At 41.0% G+C, this 25,583-nt stretch overlaps 1 protein-coding gene across 2 annotated transcripts in view; it reads right to left on the bottom strand.

Moving 5' to 3' along the window:
* Nucleotides 1-1,978: 1,978 nt before the first annotated feature.
* KPNA1 (karyopherin subunit alpha 1) overlaps nt 1,979-25,583 on the bottom strand; it is a 60,380-nt gene continuing 36,775 nt past the window's right edge. For both annotated transcript variants that reach the window (XM_071559407.1, XM_071559411.1), the window contains exons 9-14: nt 25,133-25,296; nt 23,321-23,399; nt 20,683-20,808; nt 9,575-9,702; nt 8,687-8,865; nt 1,979-7,291 (exon numbers count right to left, since the gene is read on the bottom strand). In XM_071559407.1, coding sequence (XP_071415508.1) covers nt 7,104-7,291; nt 8,687-8,865; nt 9,575-9,702; nt 20,683-20,808; nt 23,321-23,399; nt 25,133-25,296 — 864 coding nt within the window. In that variant the 3' untranslated portion in view covers nt 1,979-7,103. The remainder of the gene's footprint in view (nt 7,292-8,686; nt 8,866-9,574; nt 9,703-20,682; nt 20,809-23,320; nt 23,400-25,132; nt 25,297-25,583) is intronic.

Raw genomic sequence — 25,583 nt, 5'->3', positions numbered from 1 at the left:
CTGCCCCTTTCTTCCAAACTCTTTTCTTCATGGTTAGTGGGACAGGACCTGTGAGCAAACTGGAGAGACAAGATAATTGTTTCCCACATGTGCTATGCATGAGACTAAGCATCTTTTAAAGTACTGCAGGAGCTGTACCTGCATTCTTGGTACCAACCCCCTCTATGAAAGGTCTTACTTACGACTTAAAAAAGGTGAGTGTAACACAGGACAGTTCATTTGGTTTCCACTTGTACAGCCATGCTTGTACAAACCAAATACCTTCACTGGGCAGTTATCCACTATCAGCAACTATTTCAGGTCCCTTCAAGGTCCCCTCAGAAGGAATGGGGCTATATTTTTCCTGTGTCGGTACTGGCTGCTTCAAATGCTCTGTCCGTTTCTCTTTGTGCAAGACAGGATAATGATTAAGGAAGCCCTTGAGTCAAGAATAATAATTCTCTGACTTGCATTAACATCACCAAACTGAAAAGTCTTTTTACTAGAAATCCCGCTTACCTGTTCTAGGTCCAGTTATTCTTGCTGTGTTTTTTTTAAGTGCGGGATTACTTTCTGTGAGGAACTGTCTTCCTTTAATAAAACGAGGAGGGAGGTGGATAGTGAAACAGCAGAGAACCCCACTGTGTTGCAGCTGACAGCCTAATGGTTGTCACACCAGAGCTGGTACTGAGACGAGAGAACATCCAAGCTAACAGAACAGAGAGGGTAATTTTGAGGAATACTGAGCAACAGCTTCAACTTGTACAGTCAGATTTATTATTTAGAGGCACATGAGTATGAGAAAGTTGATCAGGCATTCCTGCTCTCTGCTACTACGCTCTCTTTTCCCCAAATCTCACTTAGATTTATTTGTATTTTCCCCCTGTAAGACGTCATCTGTACTTTCATGATTCTAACCCACCTAGAAATCACCTGCCTCAAGTTTTAGAAGTGGCAGTCCCAGTAACACCTGCAAAGAGCAACTCCCACCAGTCCTACTTCTGGCATTGACCCCAGAGAGTCACACACTATTTATGCCAAACAGCTTGCAGCAATCAGAGACAGTATTTTTTCCTCCTCCTTTCAGTTTACGTGGAAGGAAAGGTAGATTGGAAGTGTCAGGACTGCTCAAAATGATGTTACTGCCCAGCATCACCTGCTACCTGGTCCTGGGGACTCCAAAAACAGAAGAGATGTATCAGTTTGACAGATTCAGTTTGTGAACTTTCTTATAGTGGGAGGGAGATTATTTTTATTGTAGTACTAAAAATTAGCACTGTTACTGAGGGAATCAAAAGCCCTACAAAAATGCATGATGAATCTTCTCTTTATACTTGGAAAAGAGAAGCAGTAAATCTCTACTGCAGTCCTTCACTCTTGAGCTAGAAAATAGTTGCTGCAGTCCATCTTTGTATGAATTGCATTTCTGGGTACCACAATAAGATGTAACCAATCGGACAAGCTATGCAGTCAATTCCACCACAGAAGTTGCAACCTTTGGGTGATACCACAAACTGCCATCAGCTTTCCTGTATGGAAATTATCCCAAATACATTGTCAGTCAAGCAGAGCAGGCTCCCACGGATCTGTCCACTTATGAACACTGAATGCAAGTCATGTTTAATTCCACTGCAGGTTTGTGAACAGATTTTCCATAACAGCTCTGATTCTTTACCACACAGATGAGAACCAAAATAAATCTTCCCAGATTACATACTCGTGATCACATATGTATGAAGTAAGACAAAAAAGAGAAAATGCATTTCAGACAATATTTCAGGTGTCCATGAAATAAAACTTGTGATTTATGTCTGGTGATGACAGAGCTTAAAATTGTGCATCTCAAAAATATTACCCTTTCAATACACACTTCCAAGTGCACTAATGAACAGAACTGGCAGGTACCTCATCTAGTTTTGGAAATAGTAGAACTATTTGAACTCATTCAGCTGATGAATGTGAAAAATATCCCTTAGAAAGCAACACTTCAGAGCAGCAATGGTAATCAGTTTTCCATTTTACTTCAATTTCTATAAGCTTTTTACCATTTACTCAAAACCTGAAGTCTGGTCCAGTGGTTTAACAAAAGCTCCATGTATCCGTCTGTCACCCTTGTCCAGCCTTTCAGTTTCAGTCATAAAAATTGTGCATCACTGCCAACCTTTGTGTTTTCTTTCAGCTTCCAGGTAGGCTCCAGAGTCTCAAACAAAAGCCCAAGACAATGAGCTTTTTGCTGTCTCCAGCTCACTCCCAACCATTGCTGTATTTTCTTTGCAGGTAGCTGGGTACTAGAAAAGTGATGTAAATCTTCCTCAGAGAGGCAATGAAAGAAACCACCTCTTTCCTAGTGTGATTGCTTCCAAGAAAGCACTTCTAAACACAAACAGTGGTGACAAAACCAGCATGTTTCTGGCCAAAGCAGCCCATCCAACTCACTGGAGAACTGAATACACCTCGATCACCTGACAGCTCACAGGTTTAGCCTGCAGCCTTTTAACAGTGTGTGATGGAAAGGAACATTAAACGGTGTTTCATTTTCTTTCTCCCCTTTGGCTTGGTCTGTAATTCCATTCACATTTATTCAAAATGGTCAAATTTATCAATTCTATTGCTCTACCTGTTCCAGAGGCAACTGAAACTTTCTAATGCAACGATCAATCTGGCAAGTTCAGCACTGCCTCAGATGAGCACACAGCAGCCCTACGGGCATGGCTGCAGCAGTACACACAGAGGTCCTGTTTGTTTTCTACTAAAACTCAGGCAACTGAAGAAAAACCTTCATGTCTGAAATTGGCTTAGGAGAGTACCAATGGTGTGTTGTGCACGTTTCCAGAAGCAAAGAAATGATACTGGAAGACATGGGGAATTACTTTAAGCTGGCACAGAGATAGGACAGTGTTTTGGAAATCCTCAGAGAAGCACAGAAGTTTAACAGCAGGAGCACTGTCACATGTAGGACCACGTGGTGCCATCTAGTTTTCCAACATTCTTGGTGCTGACAGTAAAAAACCCCACAGGTTCAAGAACACATCATCTTCTGGGGTCACCATCTTCCTCCCTTCTTTAACATTAGGGGAAGGGACTTCAACCACCAGTATTTGATTGGCATCAATGAATCAACACAGGAACTTAAGAACAGGCTGAAGCCTCGAGGCAGCAGTTGCCTCAAATAATTGTGTGATGTCTTCCTATGAGCCCCAAGTGCTGGTTCTGGCTTGGTTCTTAAGCTTTCAATAACCTGCCCCACTACCCGTTTTATCCTCCTGAATCCAAGAGAGTGACCCTGCCATGTTCCACTGGGAAATTTACCAACAGAAGGAATGACAGTTCCTGTTTCCTGCCCCAACAAATATGCAACTAAAATGACATTACAGATCTATGGTCAGGACTGCTACATGGCAATTCCAGGTAGTCCTGCATCTTCCTTTCTCTAGCACCCAGTTTAAAATAGACATTGCTAAAACCTGAGTGCAGTGTTTCCACCTCACTATTGGTGTTGCAAAAAGAACTTGAGAAATTCTTATTAATCTTTTCACCTTACCAGCCTGTGGGGCTTTTGGAAGGTGCTTGGATTGGATCTCCACGACTAGGCAGAACAAATGTGCACATTTCAATTTGGAAGAAAAGATGACTTCTGGCACTACAGGCTGCCTGGCAGAGCTAAGAGAAGAACTCAAGAACTCCAAAAGCTCCCTCACCTATTCTACGCAAGAGCAGCTGCCTCCTATTTAGACACAAACCAACAACAGATCATTCAAAACACAGTGTGACCATCACAAAAGTGGCAGCCAGAGGCACTCTCTGAGATGGTCCCTGTCTGAGCACTTCCTTCAGAGCAGAGAATACTGGTTTCAGAGTTTCTAGCAGGCGATGTGGCCACACAGAATTGTGTTTAGGAAGTTGTGTTCAAGTAGCAACATACAATGAATGAGCCTCATATTTTCAGTACCGCTTTTCCTCCAAAACAGAGTCCTTCACGTGTGGCCTCAATGTTATCTGTTAGATGGGTAATGTTATGCTACACATTTTGCTCTATTAAAATGGAAATAGCTTACTTGCCCTTGGCTTGCCAAGTAATTCTGATTAGTCTGTATCAGTGAGCTTTTTCTTTTGTAATTCACAACTCTCATCTCCCTTCTTTACCCATTTAATTTGCAGCCTTTGTTAGAAGTAGATTTTGTTTCTTTTCAACCTATTAATAAGGCTAAGTAAGCAACACTAAGAACTGGTTGCTGGAAGATCCTGATGGAATACACTCAATTAAGCAGCATTTAAAATTACATTGAGACCTATGATTTAGCCACATTTTAATCCATTTAATGTGTGCCATGTTGATTTTTGTATTAGTGTGGGTTTCAGTCAAAATATTAATGCAGTACCAATCAAATGCCTTACACAGTCTATTTATGACAACAATATTACCTGTGTCAACCAGGCCTGTCACTTCAAACAAACATACCAAGTTTAAAGGTTTATACTTATCTGCTCTGAATTCACATATCCATGGCAAAAGTAACAAATACTGGCCAGGCTCCTTACACAGGAAGGCACACCATTCAGCTTAAATGGATTCTTTTTAATTCACTCATTTAGAGGCAATTGTCATTACTTTCTTGGGGGGCAGGGGAGGGAAACGGCAATGCACCACATTGTTTTCACTAGCCTGGAAGAGAAAACACTTATATATATAGATATATAGGTATGCATATATATACACACGCTTTATGCATGTGTATATATATGTGTGTGTGTGTATATATGTATATATACACGCTAGTGTATATATACACAGAATATACATATATGAATATACAGAATATATGCACACACACTTTGCTCAGATTTGTTTACAAAATATGTAGCATTTTTATACCATCCAATAAGAGGTACATGGTTTTAAACAAATCTTATAGAAATGACATGTTATTGGAAATTTACACGTAAAAAAATCCAGCACAAAAAAATCCAAAAGCTAAAACAAGATTTTGCTACTAATCAGTGCTTCTATCACCCTTCAAGAAAAGAGAAACACAGTTATTTGTATGTGATGTAAAGGCAACATTGAGGGTTTTTTTGCTTTTTTAAATTAACCACCAAATTTAACCCCCTAAAATTACAAAGAATTGAAGTCCATTTACAGGTCAAGTGCAGTAAACTAAATGTTCCTTCAGCACAAAGCAGCACTAGAGAAAATAACTGGGAGAGGGAAAGTGGAGGCCAACTGGCTTAGCTAGGGAGGCAGCAGGTGGCTTCTGCAGTGGCCACACAGGTCAGAGTCTCCATCCTGAAGCAGAGACAGAACTGAAGACTTTATTTAAATAATGGTCACACAGAGCTGATGTTCAGGCCTTTGCCTAGCTTCTTTCAGCAGTATGACAAGTGATTTATATATCTTTGTAACTCTGTATCCAAGGGCTGGTTTTGCTTTTGCAGTGGCTTATCACTGAGAGGAGTCATGAGGATCTTGCAGACAGTTCTGCCACTAACATTTACCACAGGTATGTGACGCTGCAGTTGGCAGTGGCGATTTTGAAATGTTTACACTGGACAAATATGTGTTCCAAGCATCCAAAATGGCTTGAAAGATGCAGGAGGAAGTGGACGGCCTAGGGAATCCATTGCATTTACGGAAATGGAACTGCCACTGTCAATCACGTGGCATCTCCCCAGTTGGGTGAAGAGTTTGGTGTCAGTGTCAGCTGAACTCAGTGAGGAGTGGCTGGCCTTTGCATCAGAGGTCTGTGATCCAAGCAGGCTGCGGAGCCAAGAACATGCTGCGAGCAGAAGGGCAGTCCCCAGCTGCGGGTGGCAGCTGTCATGCAGTCAGCGATGCCTTACAGATGTCACCTGTAGGACCCATGCGTTCCATGCTAATTCACCTCAAGTCTCATAAACAGCAAAAGGGAAAAATGAAATGGGAGTGCCAGGTGGATCCGGGTGTAATAGTACTATCTTTTGAATGTAGTGTCACTGTAGTTGTTAAATAAAGGGCTTGACCAGGAGGACTCTATTCCATCAGGTGAGCTGGAGAGGAAGCTCTTGTCTTGTGAAAATGAGAAGGAGATCTAATGCTCCTTGTGCTAAGTTTTACAAATTCAGATTTCTGTATTTGGAAGGTAATTTTTTTAGAAGACAAATCTGTTCAAGTCACGCTGTGTAAAAATGTGAAGAGGCAGACGGGAATTTTTCAGCCATAACAATAATACCAAGGACCAGACTCTGGAGCATGAAGTCAGAAAGGGCTTGATTTTTAAGGAAAGCCCAGCTGGATCATACTGTGCTGGCAAGCAGAAGTGAGGGCAGTTTCTCCATTCTAGAAGCTGTTTTGGAAAGTCATTTCTGGGGAGGTGTTAAAAGAGTGACCTATTCACAGGTTCTTTGTTTGTAGATGGAGAGGAAAAACTGGGAAGGTATACAAATCTCCACAGTGGTCTGCAATCCAACTTGGGAGCTCAGTGTTGAGACGGGATGGGGCCAGATGTGTTCAGTATTCTTAAGAACAACAAAACGTGTCCATTGCAGCCTGTTGTTGCACGGGACAGAGAACTCACTCCCTTATTTGTAACATGTTCCTCATGCCAATAACCCCAGCTGGCACATACAGCAAAGTAGATAGATACATTGCATGTGAAGGTTTAACACATCTCTCGCAGCCATCCAAAGAGGCATCAAAGGGAGAACATGGGGGATTAATTCAGCTACGTTCTCAGAATGCTGAATGTCTGCCTGGACTGCAGGCACACACTGCAGCAAATACAAGAGAAAGGCAGCCAGCCTTCTCTTGGATGCCATGAGTGTGGGGGCTAGTGGAGGAGGGATTATTTTCCTGTAATATGAACAGGGAATATCTCAAAGTATAGAAAGGTGCCTCAACTCCACAAAGATGACAGTGGAGAGATTCAGAATCTAGAGGAGAAGGGTGATTCTGGCGACCCCTTGCCAAGGAGGGGGCATCCTGCCATGGAGAGCCAAAAGTTTTCCAGACGTATGTAAGAGCATGTGCACAAGGCAAGCAAATGAGCGCAAACAGGGTTATGGAAAACATTGAGAGAATCACTCCACGGGTGGCTTGTGGCTCGACAACAGGATTGGCTGGGTAGAGGAGCACACACCACAGGGGCACCTCAGAGCTGGAAGCCTTCCATGGGAGCCTCACACTGCTGGAAGATGTACTGTTGCTGGTTGATATCTACTTGTGGGGCAATGCTGCTGTCTTCATCCTCTGTTCCAAAGTAGTGTTCTATCAGATCAAAGGCCTTCTGATAAATCTCTTGATTCTCATGGCTCTGCAGGAACTCGATCTTGTCCAGGCCTGCAAAGAAAAGAAATGAAAGCATATAACCATGACAGTTTTCAGTCTGCTGTGAACATTTACATTCCATGACAACTCTTTTACACCTTCAGAAAGAACAAGCCCCTCCATGGGGACCTGTACCCAACCTGTACTCTCCACAACCAAGGAAAAACAGTTTGAACTACAGAGTTCCCTGTAACTGTGTTGTGTGTTTCGTGCTCTCCATCTGCCTCTACCCTTTCACTCAAAAATTAAATCCACAACTTTGAATGGGTAAAGAACAAGGCCTCAAACTCGAAAGACTTTTTCTGAAGAGACTTTTAGGGCCAAATTTCCTGAAAGTGCTTTATTTATGAGGCCCATGACTACACAATCACTTTAAGTGCAGGTTGAAATAGACTTCTGATAATCATCCAGTCCAACCTGAACCCAGCCCAGCAGTACTAACCAACACCAGTTCAGGTTTGCTTTGTCTGGACAAGCATTCAAAACTTCCAAAGATGTAGACTCCATTATCTAATCTGTATTGCATGTATATACAATGCAGTTAAACTCAGGAAACCATTTTTTGGGGTTCTTTAAGCAAATTGACAAACTCAGGCCTTGTAATCAAATACAAAGGAAAATAATACAGCAAGGAGTGATGCTATAACAAAATCCAAGGGGTAGCCATTTTAGCAAATCTCTAATATTGGGAATTGTACTGGCTTTCTTGTCTACTCCTTTTTCTATGCATGAAGACTAAACAATTGTCTGATACTCTACAGACATTCCTGAAACACTGACATGAAAAGGGAAATTAAAACCTAGAAGCAGGCAAGAAAAAAATCCTATTCTGATATAACTGTTCCCTAAAAGTCAAGGTAACCATGAAAGGAACCAAGGTTTAAGAAACCATGCTCAGTAATACTATCTTCTTCTATACTGCTCTTGATATTCCATTTTTGTTTTTCTTAATAAGAATTTAAGAGCAGCAACACCTCAGAACTGAGATGAAATCATGTTGGTACATGCCAGAACCTCAGCACAGCAGAGGCAAACAAGGGATTTGCAGCTGCTGCCATAATTCTACTGGGCAGCAGAAAGGGAAGGAGGAAAGTTTTGAAACGTAAGGAACAGAGCACTGCACCTGAGCTTTTATCTGCTGTGGAGGAAAGATACTGATTGGACTGAATGACTCCCAGGGGGCTTTCTCAGGAACAAAAGAAATCAGTAAAAGAAGATCTGCACACACTGTCTTCAATCTACACACAAAGATAATGTAGAAGATGGAGTACACTGGAGACTTGTCAAAGAACAGGTTATTTTCAGATAACAGTGATAAGGTAACTAATAGAGTTGGGTCTGCTGAAACTCTAACGGGCTCATGACCATTGCTTTATGCTCTGACTTGCACAGGTGTTTTGCTCTTACCATATGCTTCTTCAATAAGGGCGCAGTAAGGATTAATGCCAGTGCCACTGCGCTTGGATTCCTGCTCTCCCAGCCTCAGGATGTTCTCCAGCCCGTTCAGTGCTACTTGCACGATCTTTGAGTCCATTACTGTAAGGAGGTCGCAGAGTGGTTTGATGCATCCCAGTTCTACTAAATACCTGAAAAACACCATATGGAACCCAATAAATTGTCTGCAAAATTATAACTGGTGTAGCCATTTAAGCACTTAGCAGGAACGTCTAAGAATCAAAACAATCAGATACAATATCAACTTGACTGGAGAAACTAAAGAAATGACAGACATCTATTTGTGTCTAGTCAATTCTGCTGAAACAATGAAAATAACTTCCAAATACCTTCTCTGTGACCCCCTCTCTCTTCATATAGCTATGAAATAATAATTTATTTTTGTACCATAAATTTGTATTTCTATAGAGCGCAAACATGTTAATTTGATATCTTTACAGAGTTGTTATTTTATACAAAATTGCATATAAGCATAATGTATAAGTTAAACAAGAAAAACAATGCACATTATGCCACTGTCTGAGGGGCTGAGCTATTGCTCTCCAGACTGCTAATGCATTTCGTTACACTCTACAAAAACCACCCAGAAGTTAAAAAGTTGCATTTAGTTTTCTCATGGAAGAGAAATGGTTCAACTACTTAAGTAAGTTTCACAGCTGAAATACTTATGTGATTTCTCCCTAAAGGAATGAAAGGCTCATTCACAACAAGGATGCAGTCTCCCTGGATACAACACTAGAAGCATACAGAAAGGTTTTCCAGTTTCTAGGTCGACAGTTTGTTTTCTTGCACAAACACCAGTTCACTCAATTGCATTGAAACATTTTAACTATTTCATACTTGATCTGTTCAGCAGAGCCTCCAGACGTTGCATTTGTGATTGCCCAAGCAGCTTCCTTCCTTGTCCGAAATTCGGCCGTTTGCAAAATATTTATAAGAGCTGGGAAGATTTGGGCATCTATGACTGTCTGCAAAATAAATGGCATGTCAGGGTTATAATAAAAACTAGAAATAACTTCCTTGTCCTGAGCTAGTTGATGTCTATGATCAGCACAATACATTAAACAATGAAATGTCACTTTATCAAGGGACAAAACTGAAAACTGATAAGTCAGTATTCAGCTTTACATTCAAAACCCCAGTTACTGATGTGGTTTGTGCTTATCCCAAAGTAATTCCAAACACATTCACACTGAAGTGACTGGCATATTTAATGAGTTACTTAATCACACACTAACAGCAAGAATGCCATAATTCCTTTATTTTTCTAGGTAGAGAACCACTCAGCGATTAAATCAGTAAACCATTAAGATCCCTTAAACTTCATAGGCCTATTCGCCAAACTACATTTCCACAGGCAAGAGAAAGAAGCAAAGAAAGAATGTACTGAAAAAACTCCACAAAGTAAGCAACCACTTGGTGAAAACACAAAGCAGCAGATGATTCAGCTGCAGGGTTAACTGTTTGGGTCAACAAAGTGATGTAAGTCAAGTGAGTATTTGGGCAGCAACCCTAAGTTTCTAGTAACTTCCTGTGAAAACAGCCTTTTGCAATGAGACACAAACCAGCTTCATTACAGAGATATGACAGGGATCTGAAACACTTTCATAAGGATCATTCAAACAAGCAAGAGCTTAGGATTACATTTTTAAACCACCACTTTTCAAGTATAAGTCATCAGAGAACTTCTAAGGAAAATTCAAAGAAAGCAAAAAAGATCCTTTTCATGGAGCTCTGTAGAAGAAAACTAACAGATTACATACAGCAAAAAGCTACAGTCAATTCACAGCATGAATGGCTACCTGGTGAAAATAAAACCACCATTTGATATTTCTTTTATCCACACTGCACCGGCTTTGCAAATCCACACCACCTATCAGTTGTATCAAGAGTTCCATGAACAGTCTCCTGTGCCAAAGAGTCCACACTTCTAATACAGCAATCTGAGATCCTCAAGGAAAACCACTTAGACTTCCCTCATGGCATGTTGTATTACATTTGTACATTGTCAAGAATATTTGAAGAAGTGACCTTAACGGAAATTTCTGAACATGAATGTTGGAAGTGGTAGGTCATAAACAGGAGTCAGCTATTAAAAAAAAAAAACCTAACTAAAAAGACAAAAGAAAGGATCTTTAAAAAATGCATTTTGCCCCGACATATTTTACTACAAAAAAACCACTTAATTTTTAAAAATATACAAGAGCAACACACTGTAAGGGTACATTTAACAGAAGAGCATCTGCTTCATTAAGGTTATCAGATCAAGAACCTCATCAAAGGGAGATACAAGTAACACGAAAGTAATAAATAAAACATACAGTGACACAAATGTGATAGACAGGGGGCAGGAGAAACAATCACAAAGAAGGAAAGGCTCCAATCACTAATTAATGGCCATTAGCAAACTACAGGCAGAGAGCCAGCCTGGACTATTTAACTGATGACAGGGACAGGTGGGACTGCACAGAACCTCATAAGGCATCTTTTCTGGACTATTTTACTACGTAGCCTCCCTCTCCAGCCCACTGAGCACTGTAAGGATTAGGTGCTCACAGCTGAGATCAGCATGACTGAATGTGGGCCAGGAACTGGATCAGACCCCAGGAGAATTCCCTGTGTCTGTGGGGCCAGCGGGGGGGGGGGGGGGGGGGGGGGAGAGGGGGTGGTGTCTCAGTAGCTGGAGGGGCCAAGAACTAAAGTCACAGAAAATGTGAATTTGGGACCAGCAACTGGTGTCAGACCTCTTGGGTGAAGAGGTCCCCGCAACTGGAGCAGGTGAGGGCCCCAGCATCAGCCACTGGGGCAGGATCATAGTCCATAGGGCCCACTGTGCCTGGATGCCACCTACTAGGGTGACGGGAGTGAACTTAAGTGAAGATCTCGGCACCTCAGCTGGAACAGGGCTGCAGGACACAGGACCCATGGGCTTGGGCAGCAGCTTTGTGTGATGAGGGCATTTATGATATCCCAAAACACAGTCGTGGGTGTGGAGGATCACAGTGTACCTAATTTGCTGGCAAACTGACAAGGCAGAGCAAGTGGGAAGTCCAGGATCCAGGCATGGACAGAAGGCTTGCACTGATATTCAAGGGGTCTGCAAGAGTGGAGACACTCCTATGCTGTGTGTGCCTGATGTGGAATTGTGCTGAAGACTAAAGTAACACAATGCATTTGAAATGCTCAAGATAACATAGATTTTAAACAAAATGAACACATTTCAACAAGAACTTTAAAAACATGAAAGAAATAAAATTGTTTTAGGCTGTTACTACTAGGCAATGAGGTGGTATCTGCAAAATACATTAGAAATCTCTTTTCTGCACAAAAGGTAATCCAAAGCCCATCCTTTAATACATTAAACTAACACCTTCAAAGTGTCAACTTTTCTGTGTTTGACTGGGGTGTGGGGTTGTTGTTTGGGTTTTTTAAAAGTGCTGTGGTCCTCCAAGAGGATTCTGTCCCTTAGAAACATTCTATCTGTCTTACTTTAATCAAGCTTTTTCACCTTCTAGTCTTTGAATTTTGAAGAGTGAAGCCAGATAAAAAATGCATTTTCAGTTGCATGGATGTTCAATCCAAATATATTGTAGTCAGTGTTAGGGAGGTCTTCAGCAGCAGTATATTAAATCAATATTTTGAGCTGGTTTGTACCATATGAATTTGCTTCTCCCCCTTTGGAATCCCACAACTAAAGCACTTATGATATGCAAAAACTCACATACCCATCCAGTGTGCAGGTGTTGAGATCACACGTCTGCATGTGATTCATCACATAATGTGAAAGCAAACAAGTTTTATACCATGACTATTTCCCTGCTCCTGCAAGCTCTCTCATTGCCTCTAACAAAATCAAGATTACAGTCACCATATAGATGGCAGCTGCAAACACAGCCCTGCTGCTGTGATCTCCTCCTCCTGGCTGGAAATTTTAGAGACTGCTCAGTTACTTCTGTTCCAGTTATGTTGTTTATTGATACAATTTACCACTGCTTTTATAAATAACATAGCAAATATCTGAAAACAGATTTTGTACTTAAGCATGAAGTTAAACCTGAAAGAGATTAATCTTTGACTTTCACTAGTTCACAAACTAATACAACTTCATTAGCAATGCCATATTTTGCTCTTAATTAAGATACTTTTGAAGTCCTGCTACCACAAACAGCACATGAACATTTTTAGGCCACCTATGCAAACTATGACATAAACCACACTCCATATTTCAGGTAATTTGATGCCTGCGTAAACCACAACTCTGTGTGAATCATGTTGTTCCTTTTCCATGTCCCCAGCATTATTGTGGTCCTTTTGGAGAAGAGCTTCTACCTTTATCGCATTTTGTAGAAATGTATTTCATTCCAGAGTTTTTAAAACTGACAGACAATGTATAATTTGCTACATTTGTCCATGTTGCTCTTCAGCAAGGACAGAAAACCCTAAAGGAGGAAAAATATGGCACAGATCCTGTTGCTGCCATGCCTAGCCATACTCAGACTTCCAAATGTTCTTGTGAAAACTGAAGGTATATTAGAAAAGAAGTGATAAGTTTCTTAACCTGTCAAGAGGAGAGAACTCCTATGATGTCTTCACTGTCAGACATGGAAGGCTGTGTCTGATGTCCTGCCTTTCATAGCTTTTCAACGGGTTGCGAAGTTAAGACACAGAACATTTTCTGAGGGATGTGACAGCCTTTCATGCCCTTCAGAAGGGTCGACAGTCAGGATTAAGCTTCAGTTGTGCAGTTCTTCTGACTCCCAGGAAGATGTGGTTCCCCTTCTCCCTGACTGGGGAAGCTATCCACTGCAGTACAGCAAAGCTGTATACAAACTAGGAAATTAACAAACAGAAACTATACTTAGTGACAATCATGACTGCATCAGGATATCCACATCCACCCCAAACCTTCAAAGCACAGAAATACAGAGGGGAAAGACTGCTGTATTCCACCACGCTTTTCTGTTGCCTAGGTACTGCTGATAACACACTCTGAAAGGCTTTCACATCCACCTCTGGTGGGGAAATAATCCCAAATCTCCTGTGCTTTAGTAAAAGCGACCAAAAGAAGTTCAGCACACACTTTCACACATTTCACACATGTTAACTTACATTGCCTTAATGCTAGAAAGACTTTACTGGAGTGTGTTGGAGTGCAAATCTAACAGTGATGGGCTGCTGCCTTATCTTTTAGAAATGGCAGTGAAAGCCTTTGGAGTGTGCTACCAAACAGCATTGTAGACAGGATGAAAGTGGAGATGAATATAGAAGTCCTTCCCTCTAACTTCATATTTCTATACTTTACAGTGGGTGGATGGAGGGAGTATAACCCAATGCAATCTTAAACAACACTAAATATAGCTCTGTCTGTTAATATTGATTAGGTAAAATACCTGTTAGATTTAACAATATTTTATTCTCTTTTTGGTGTGCAAGAAGGGATTGCTAATTTATGGCTTGAGCACTACCCAAGGATTCCATAGTGTTCTAACATCCTGACTGCTCTAGATAAACAACCCACTAGTTAGACCAGCTGGTAACTTGCAATAATGTGGTTTACTACGCCAGGCAGACACAAAGAAAACTACCATATGCTCAAATTGTTATTGCCTGATTCCTGGCTAAACATTGTACGAGAGCCAGTCAATATCACAGAGTCTGGAACAGATCTGGCTCCACTCTGAGACCTCCAGTAGGAACTACAGAGCAATTTGAAGGGACTAGGGAGAAAGGAAAATAAATTATTTTCTTTGGAGCTGCCTCCACTATTTAGAATTCCTTATGTAAGGAAGACCAGTTCTTAAGAAATAATGTTTTAATTCATCACAATGTGAAATTAACTTAGAGAAACTAAAAAAAAAACTACCTCAACTCCCAGATGAAATAGGTTCATCCATGAACTTAAATCAGGTAATTTTTCCCAGGTGGGAATTATCCTTTATCCTCACAGCTATTAAAAATAGACTATGTTTTTATTCTCTATTTTAGCATACGACCATCTTCAAGAAACACTTTACCAAACAGCATTTTCGAACTTCAGAAATACTTTTTTTAAAGTGTTTTCCAGCCCAAATGTTTACAATGATTTTGACATTAAGTAGGAGTTGTCTGAAGTAATCCCTCAGAGGGGTTTTCTGAGGAATGCATACCCAGCAGCTCTGGAGCTGAAAGGAGGTTTCATCACACCTTGTATCTCACACAACATCCTCTAGGCTGAGACTAGAAACTAAAGAACCAAGGCCCTTTCTGGAACTTGTTACCCATCTGCGATGAGACCTGCCTTTCAACACAAGATAATAGTTGCAATTACACTTGCAATTGCCAGTTTTACTTCCAAGAAACACTGGCTTTGAGATGAAGTATGTTGTAAGCATTCTCCACTGTCCTTTGCTTCACAGTTTTCCTCCTTCTGCAGTTCCAAAAAATCTAAGCCTCATGATGGACATGATTTGTAGTATATCATTACCAGGATAGTTATCTCCCACACAGAATTGGAAACAGTATTTTTTTAATCTCTTTTTTTTAACTGTCAGTATAGATTAAATTGGGTATGCACACAAGGCAGTCAGTGTTTCACTACAAAGAAAATGTGTGTGCTTGGAGTTTGAAGGCAGCTGAATTACTCTGAATGGGGCCTGAGGGATTCTTGAATGAAACACAGACTCCACTTTTGAGAAGATGTTTCTTTTTTTTTTCCCTGGACTTGCACAACACACTTCCAACCTTGTCTGTGACACATCCTAAGGCAGCTGCTTTTAAGATGGATTCTTTTAAATCTACATGTATTCTGGTGATTTGACACTGTTTTCTTCCTGAAGCAAGAATCCTGAGAATGAAAACTTCTCTCCACATTATCACAATTATTTTTCTATGCAGAGTTAAGGGGAAGGTTTTTGTATTTCTTAAGAGTCACTGCTAGAAATGAAGGTGCAACATAATGGCTCATGGCATTCATTTGCCTCTCCCTACTTCCCACATCACAGTGCAATTCTACTCTTTTCTCAGTAGAAAGGTGGCTGATCTGTGGTAAGATGCCAAAACCTTTAAACACTACTAAACACACATATGTATAAACTAACAATTATGTTCAGGTAAATTGGGCAAATATTGTTTTAAGAAAGGAGAAATTATTTTATCCTTATTTGTTTTCAAATAAAGATGTTGTAACAGTTTAGAAGACCAAGGATTACCAAGACTCTCCAGCTAAAGCCTCATTTTTACATTGCCCAAGTAGTGGATACCAGCAATAAGAATACAGTGCAAACCAGGACAGGCACTCACTCCTTCACTTGAAAACAGGGCAACGTGGCACAGTGAATACTTATGTACCAGACACAGAAGTAAATACACCATTGAAACAGCTCCTGCCATTCAAGTTACCTCTAGGACTCTTCACAACTGTTTCTTCAGTAGATCAAGAATATGAAAACAGAGTTCTGAAGTTTTGAAAAAATGTAATAATGAACTTTACTTTCCATTGCCACTTCTGATAGTTCTTTATGGAATAACTTGTACAGATATCTGATTTTCTCAAGCTCTTCTTAAGTTTGCAACATCCCTACACAATTTTGTATCCTGAAGCAACCCCTCTGACAGACTTGAGAAAAAACTCGAACCTAAGAAATTGTATTGGGCTGGACTGTTCCCCAGAAAACACTCTTAGACTTTCCAGAAGAAGCTGAAATAGCCCTCCAGAGAGAAAAATACTGTTTCTAAAGTAGTAATAGCGGGGATAAAGCAGCCAAAAATTTCTTCATTGGAAGAAATGGAAAGGGAAAAACATTTTTACTGTAGTACAAGCAGTAGTAACTACCTTCTCTGCACTGCTACTTGCACAGCAATTACAATTGCTGATGCGGGAAAAACAGTGGTACAGTTGCTGATTTTACAAAGCACTTTCTGTTAGAAATTCAGCTAATCCATGGATTAACATACAAACCACAATAAAGGCAGAATGAAAATTCTTGGAGCTCTACCAAGGTTAGTTAGTAAGTAAGCACATAATTCTCTACATCTGACAAATACAATCTTTGGTGGTAAAAAGCAAAATCCTGACTAAGCCAGAGTAAACATCACTTTCTTTCCTCACTGCCATCTTAGTCACATCCTTAGAGGAGACAAGAAGAACGTACAGAGCTTTCTACCTTCACAAGTTTTTGCATTTTGCCTACTCATTTCCTAAGATGAGCATCACTGAAGCTGGATGAGCATTCACTCTTATTTCCAGGAATTTCAGGCAGCTTAGCAGAGACTAAGTTATCTTCCACAAAGGTGTTATTTCCAATGCTTTCTGAGATGAAGACCTCATTCAAGGTATGAAGGCTTTACACTGCCCCTTCAGCAGCTAAATGTTCTTTGTAAGGGAGAACATAAAACCAAAAGATTACAACTGCAAAGGGTGTAATACACTTATTCCTCAGGAAAAATATGCAGCCTTTTCATAATCTCGCACAGGTTTTCTGCAAAAAGAGAAATAATTCCACACCTTAGGTGAAGAGGGATAATCCCTTCACGCTAATTCTGATCATAAACAATGAATAATCCAGTCATCAGCTTTAAGACCAGCAAGCATCAGGCTGCTTTCCATGGAAAAGGATAGAGAGGAAACAAGACCTCCTTGGCTACTTTTGCCAGGGCTTGGTTCACTTTCTGTGTAAATGTGCATCATTCCTGCCTGGTTACTAATGAAGGAGACAAATCTCTCTAGTGTCTAATATTTCCACCATTCCTCAAACAATAGATGTCTCCAGGTGGATTTTCATGCATCCTTTGCAATCTCTGAAAAAACTCTGTATCCAGTGAGTGAGAATTGAAAAGCTTTACTTCAGAAGAATTCAATTTTATTTACATGAGACTGCTGAATTCAACGCCTTTGATGGAAACACTTGTATTTTTATCAGACAAAGCCTCGTTTCAAGGCCAGGTCAGATGGGGCCTTGGGCAACCTGATCTAGTGAGTGGCATCCCTGGCCATGGCAGGGGGCTTGGAACTCGATGTTCTCTAAGGTCCCTTCCAACCCAAGCCTTCATGACTCTGTGATTCACTCCAATCTGGTTTTCCAACACTTCTGAAAAAGAGAGGAAATGAGGCAATGTTCTTTGCATTGGGATGGCGTGGCAAGGTTTGGGGTGGGCAGGGCTACAGGGGCAGCTTCTCTGAGAAGCTGCCAGCAACTTCCCCTATTTCTGACAGAGCCAAAGCCAGCGGGCTCCGAAACACGCCTGCAAGTGGCCACAGCCAAGCTCATCAGCAATTATTATCACAGAATCATAGAATCAATTGGGTTGGAAAATACCGCCAAGATCATCAAGTCCAACCCTTGGTCCAACTCCAGTCCCTTTACCAGATCATGGCACTCAGGGCCACGGCCAATCTCAGTTTAGAAACCTCCAGGGATGGGGAATCCACCACCTCTCTGGGCAGCCCATCAATGCCTGATTACTCTCTCTGGAAAGAATTTTTTTCTGATCTCCAATTTAAATTTCCCCTGGCAGAGCTTGAGCCCGTGCCCTCTTGTCCTACTGCTGAGTGTCTGGGAGAAGAGACCAATGGTTAGTAACACCTATGTGATAAAATATTTAAGGGAAAAAACTGATTGGGCAGAAGCAATTACAGCCAGAGAGGAGTGAGAACATGTGAGAGAAACAACTATGCAGGCATAGAAGTCCATTAGGCAGGTGGGCAATGAGGTGCTCCAGGCACTGGAGGTGAAATTTCCCTGCAGTCCATGAGGACCATGGTGAGGCAGACCATTCCTCTGTAGGACATGGAGGTCCATGGCAGAGCAGAGATCCAACTGCAGCCCATGCAGGCCCTCACCCCAGAGCAGGTGGATGCCTGAAGAAGGTTGTGACCCTGTGGGAAACCCATTCTGGAGCAGGGTCCTGGGAGGACCTGTGGACTCATGGAAAGAAGCCCACGCTGGGGGAGCTCTGCTGGCAGGACTTGTGACCCTGTGGGGTACACACACTGGAGCAGCCTGCTCCTGATGGACTGAGCCTCTGGAAAGGGACCCACATTGGAGTACTTCATGAAGAACTGCAGCCTGTGGGCTGGGACTCACATTGGAGAAGTTCACAGAGGACTGTCTCTCATGGGAGGGACCCCCTGTTGGAGCAGGTGAAAGACCTCCCCCTGAGGAGGAGGCAGTGGAAGAAATAACCAGTGATGAACTGACGGTATCCCTGAACTGCTGGGGGGCAGGACGTAGAGAATCAGGAATGTGGTAGTTTTAGCTAGGCCTCAAATTAGCAGGCTCAGAGAATCTATGTAGATTAAGAGAGACAGGTATCACCTGACTAAGTAACCAAAGAAATATTTCATACCAGATGACACAAACCTGAGATATGAATACAGGAGTGGGAGGTGTCCACTCAGTCCCATCATGGCCGAAGCAGAGACAAGACACGCACCTGCTGCCCTGCTGTCTGGGCCCTCCTGCTGCTGCCGCTACTTGCATTTTGTTTGAGTTCAGGGAAGTAGAAACATTTTGTTGTTATACTTTCTCTTTCCTGCTGGGTGACTTTTAGGGTGCTTATGGATCTAGAGTGATAGAATCTGTTTTCGGTGGGGAGTGGAGAGTTATTTCTTGTTATTTCTAACTTGTATAAGTGTGTTATATTGTAGTTTACTCTTAATTTTCTCTTTCTTGTATAAATATATATAGTTAGTTTAAGCATAGTTTGAAGGTTTTTTCCCCTTTCCCCCCTTTTTTCGGCAGGGGGAGAGAAGTTCTGACACTGTGTTGGGCAGTTGGCATTTTGCCAGCTCAACCCAAGACAAGGAATAAAGTAAAGTGCAGGAAGGAGATAAGGGTGGTGGGAAGGTGTTTTTAAGATTTGTTTTACTTCTTATTGTCCTACTCTGATTTTGATGGGTAATAAATTTTACTATTTTTCCAAGTTGAGTCTGGTTTTGCCTGTGACAGGAACTGGTGAGTGATCCCTCTCTGTCCTTCTCTCAGCTCATGGAACTTGACTCGTATTTTCTCTCTCCTGTCAAGCTGATAAGGGGACTGATGGAGCAGTTTGGGGGGATATCTGACATCCAGACAAGCCAAACCACACCCTTCAAAGCCAAGCAAAAACTCCCCTATTACATCTGTTCTTGAACAAAACTCCATATATTGACCTGTTTCTTCTTCACCTAGCCAAAGAAAAACTTTTCCCCAGGGAAAAGATATTCCATCTCTCATGTGTATCAGCTGGAGACAAGTCCTGGGAATTCTTCCTGGTAGCTGATACTCAGTCCAGAATCAGAACAAAGATTTGATCTTTTGGAGGCCTAATTGTAATGACTGACATAAGGGAGTAAGACATTTGCTTCTGTGTGATATCACTTAACATGAAAGGATTACAAAATTTGGTACGACCAGAAATGACAAATCCCAATGCAACATGTTAGATAGCTTCCATAATTGTTCAGTTTAATAAATAACAATTTAGGTTTGGCTCAGCACACCTGCCTGTCACAGGAATTATAAGAAAATATAAACAGAATTAAAGTACTTTACAATGTAGATGTGTCTGTGTCTGATGGTGAAATCAAGAAATATGTACAGTTATTTGATTCTTGAAGTTTTTTGCTTATTCTTTTCATCCTTGAGAGTTTCTCTATCTTAGACATTATCAAAAGCACAAAGCAAATTCTTTATGACAAAATTTTCTTGACCATAGCCCCATTCTGTCATTCTCTATCAAAACCATCTTGCCCCCCTTATAATCTTTAGATGATTAGAAAATTAAAAATCTGAATTTGGGAGATGACTGGGCCATTGAAATATTTTAATTAACCACAGAGCTCCTAATGTGCTTCTTATACGTAATCGTATATCTGTGACTGCACCTACACAAAAATACACACTTTATGCACAAACCAGTGCACCAACCACCTGATGTGTGTTTCTTCCAGCCTGCAAAAAAAAGATTACCAACCACAGCTGAAAGGTTACCTGGATCTGTGCTCTGTTTCCAGCTGTTATATTAGATATTGTCCAGCATGCTTCCTTTTTGATAGATTCTTTTGGGCTGCTTAGCAAGTGCAGTAAACTCTGCAGGGCCGAACAATTCAGAATTACCTGAACACAAAAGGAAAAACAAAACATACAAACCACACCTTAAAAGAAATTTAGGATATAGAAACACAGGAAAAAGAATACAATGTCTTGAAAATCTAAAAAGCATACTCCACCAGATGATCTCAAAAAGTTTTAATAAAAACCCCAAACCACCAAACATGAACAAAACAAAAAAAACAGTACATATTAAGAAATAGATCTTTTCAGAAAAGCCAATGAACAAAACTCCTGAGTCATTCAGGTTAAGAGACCATGTCTTTATAATGATTTCAGTGTGACCTGAACAGAAGAAGATACCAAGTCCACTATGACCAAACAAAAATGAGATTATGGTATTTTCCTGTATTTTTGCATTATTTGTAAGCTCCAACTACTACTATTTTCCACAGCAGCTGGCACTGTGGGGCAGATTGTTGCCAGTGTTGTGTCCAGTGACATAAAAAAAATGGACAATTCTTATTTTAAAAAATTACAAAAAAAATTGTAAAAAACACCACAATTTTACAGAGCAGAAAAACTGCAGGAAAATTTCCATTTCTAAAAATCAAAATTTTAAGTGCCCAAAGTCCAACAGAAAATGCCCCATAACTTTGATGTTACAAGACAGATTATTTGATTATGTCATGTGTGATAGTGAAGAGTTTTTGACCCTCTAAAAGAGCATAACAAGGTTCAAAGACCGAAAAAATCAACTTTTTTTTTTAACTAAATTCCAGCTTGTTACAATTAAGCTAAAAATTGGGAAAGTCTACCAAGAAGCACAGTAGTTTTGCCTCGTGTGGCAAAAGCAGAGAGCTTAGAAAGAACGGTGTGGTAGAGAATTACATAAGAAATACTCCAGTCAAGCTGAATTGTGATCATGACCTCTGATCATGAAATCTATGGACTGAATTCCCTTGTTCATATCCCCACTGCCCCATATTCTTAAAACTTTTCAAATAAGATTACAAAAACAAAGGTTATGGTTCAGGATGGTATCAGGTGTCTGCTGTGACAAACGTATTTTTTCTCCATGCCTACTATGTATGTATGGCCAGACTTGGCGAATGCAGATTTGGGCAGGGCTCTCCCCACGTGCCCTTCCAGCCTGCGCAGGGGATTTTTTAGGTGAGGCACAGCGTGCACAGAACTGGCCCCGCCGTTTCAGTCCTGAGGTCCATTTGCCACGGCCGAGCGAGCTTGGACAGTGACAGGGAAGTCCTCGGGACTGTCACAGCACCCGGTACTGACCGGGGCTGACCCTGCTGAGCATCCGAGATCTGATGGGATGGCAGGGAGGCATTGAATTGCCAGGGGATGGTCCCACTGAGACTGGAACTCAGGTCCTTGGGATTCGGAGTCCGGAGTGTTCTCCTTTACACCACAGGACTGCCCCGCCTACTGTCTATGGTTTTGGTTATCTCCAAGCACTGGCAGTTGTTAATAATTGGAAATAAGAGAAAAAATAAAAGCAGGTTTGTGCTCCAAGGTTGTACAAAGATGTTCTCAGGCAACTAGCTTGTATGTTGCATTCATATGCAGAAATATATCACTCTCAAAGCTGGGCTCTTCCTTCTGATTATTTTTATATGCATCCTGTATCACTTTTAGCATAAACCACAATCCTCATGCAGGGCTATCCAACTATCCTACTTAGAGTTCTCCAGATTTTTAGGAAAGCTTATGGTATGCTCCTCTGAAAAAAGTCCTGCACAACAAAACAGTTCAAAGGTTTTTTTAACTAAAATCTAAGATTTACGCAGTATTTAATAACCTGCATTACATATGAATTAGTGATCCTTTGTGGTTTTATCTTCAATAAAATTATGAAATCACAAAACACACCTTAATCATTATTTATGCAAGACAAATGCCACTGAAAAAAGTACAAGAATGCCTATGTAATTCAGCCACACAAAGTACATTGTAACAATCAAAAAATCATGTTATCTTCCTCTTGCTGATAAGATATTCAAACAGTGCTGTAATTCATCCTTAACTCCAATCTCAATGTTACAGAATTACAGAAACATCCCAGTTACAACCTAGTGCCTCTGAAGCATCAGGTTTCCTGGCTCCCAATCTAATTCCAATAAAGTGATGGGAGTCACTGTTTCCTACCAATGTTTCTCCAAACATGTACCCAGACACAACTGCATACCATCCAAAATCTGACTAGACACTTGGTTTTGATATCCTCATCACAGATTGCCAACAGCATTCAATGTGACAGGCCCCTGATGGCCCTACCACAGCACTTCATGCAGCATAGAATTCAGCCTAAAAGGCAGACATGCTTTAAATAAACAAAAAGCAGTCCCTGCACAGCTGTCTGTATGTCCCAAACACAGCTACCTAAGAATTCCCAGCAGTTCAGGACTGTGAAAACGATCACATGCTTTGAAGCAGCAATTAGTGTCATCAATCTTCACTTCCAAACTTCCAAAGGAAGAAGAGGAGGAGCTTACGACACGTTACCACAACTAACAGAAGGATGAACTGCAGTACAACACAAGAGAAAGTGAATCCATACCTGGGTCTGGACATCATCTCCTGTGACAATGTTCCCAACAGCTCGTAAGGCAGGAGATACAACTTTGTAGTCATTGTGCCTAGAATTGACACAGAAAAATTAAAATATTAACCAGCCTGAAGCATCCCCATCTTTACATTCTCAAAGAAAGTACATCCACCAGCCAGCAGAAAACTTCCCTGGTAAAAGTGACTTAAATCTCATTATCTGAATCAAAACATTCTGATTTTAAACCAACAATAAGCCTTTCTAGGGCTTCTAAATATTTAGGCCTTTAGAGATCATTCAGTAGCATAAAAATAAAATATTAGATAACAAGCACTTCAGAGTTTAAGCATTCTGAAAAGGGAAAAATAATCAGCTTCAAATATAAAATATACTTAATGTAGCACACACAAAAACAGAGAATGACAGAGAACACTGACAGAACTTGTGTGTTTAACCCATGCAACTGTTTGATCACATTCTGTCATCTTATGCATCCCTCTATCATAATTGTTAAATCATGTTTGGAATAGGAAGGGTGAAGTAAGGAATTTTTTTCTCAAATGAAAACACTTCTTTATAAAAAGCTACTTACAGGCACTGTGTTCTATTCATTCATCCAGCATCACATTTGCTTTAATCTTAAAAGCCTTAATAGTCTTTTTATTTACATCAGTGAAAACCATTATTTCTTGTTCTTAGGCAATTCAATGTTCCATGTCCTGACCTTAGACCTGAAGAAATGGCTCTGAACACAGTCAGGCTCTGTGACCCCAACTCTCACAGCTAAACTTTACTGACCAAAGTGTGCATATGCCCTTCTACAATAAAAGTTCAGGAAATTATATTTCAAGTTCCTGGTCCTGCCAATTTTAGTAAATTTAACTATTTCTTGCATTTTTATCTTTTATATCCTTTAGCAATTTTCTTGTTAGGTAATTCACAGAATCACAGAATCAATTAGGTTGGAAAAGACCTTCAAGATCATAAAGTCCAACCCTTGGTCCAACTCCAGTCCCTTTACCAGATCATGGCACTCAGTGCCACGGCCAATCTCAGTTGAAAAACCTCCAGGGATGGGGAATCCACCCCCTCTCTGGGCAGCCCATTCCAATGCCTGATTACTCCCTCTGCAAAGAATTTTTTCTGATATCCAACTTCAATTTCCCCTGGCAGAGCTTGAGCCCATGCCCCCTTGTCCTATTGCTGAGCGCCTGGGAGAAGAGACCTACCCCCACCTGGCTAGAACTTCCCTTCAGGTAGTTCTAGACAGTGCTGAGGTCACCTCTGAGCCTCCTCTTCCCCAGGCTAAACAACCCCAGCTCCCTCAGCCTCTCCCCATAGGACTTCTGCTCCAGTCCCTTCACCAGCCTTGTTGCTCTTCTCTGGACCCGCTCCAGCCCCTCAATCTCTTTCCTGAACTGAGGGGCCCAGAACTGAACACAAAACTCAAGGTGTGGCCTCACCAACGCAGAGTACAGGGGAAGGATCACTGCCCTGGGCCTGCTGGCCACGTTATTTTTTATTATAATGTGAACTTCAATGGCACAGGGAGAATTCCGGTATATATTATGGATTTTAGAAAATGTGGTTGTTAGGCACTGGAAAAAATGTCTTAAGAAACAGTAAAACTTGTACAAGAAAAGTTCTGTTGCTCCTGTTACTAATAACAAATAGAGAACATTGAACAGAAAGTAAAATTAAAATTTGAATCTTGCTCTTTGGAAAATCACATTTCAAGACATATTTAATTAAACTTTCTGCTGTTATAACCTTGATTTTAGGGGAAAGAGTGGACAGTAAGCTTGCTCACAACAAGTTCCTTACATCAGCAGTTCCACAAGTCTTCTGCAGACTCCTGCATCAATCACAGCCTGGATTTTATCGTTGGGGCCATCAGACAAATAGGACAAAGCCCAGCAGGCATCAGCTAATACATCTGTATCGTTGACAAAGAGCAGCCAGGAAAGCACACTAAGACAAGGTGAAACCTGTAAGACATTAAGAGGAGATACACTGTGCAATTAAAAGATTCTTGGCAGAAGATCTATTATGTCAGCTAATTTTCTATGTGTCATTATAGGACTAGGCATTGGCACATTAAGGTTCAATAATTTGAAATTTTCAGGCCTAGACAGCACTTCTGTGCAGGGCTGTAGCTACACAAGCACAGACGGGCACGTCCACCAAAGAGCACAATGACAGTTCTTCAGCCTCCATAGTACATCCTCTGGCAACTCACACTCATCCTTGTCTGCCAAGATGTGCCACATGCAGC

This window comes from Pithys albifrons, chromosome 1 (genome assembly GCF_047495875.1).
Source record: "Pithys albifrons albifrons isolate INPA30051 chromosome 1, PitAlb_v1, whole genome shotgun sequence".
In the NCBI taxonomy this organism is placed as follows: domain Eukaryota; kingdom Metazoa; phylum Chordata; class Aves; order Passeriformes; family Thamnophilidae; genus Pithys; species Pithys albifrons.
This window is presented reverse-complemented; position numbering and strand designations above follow the sequence as displayed.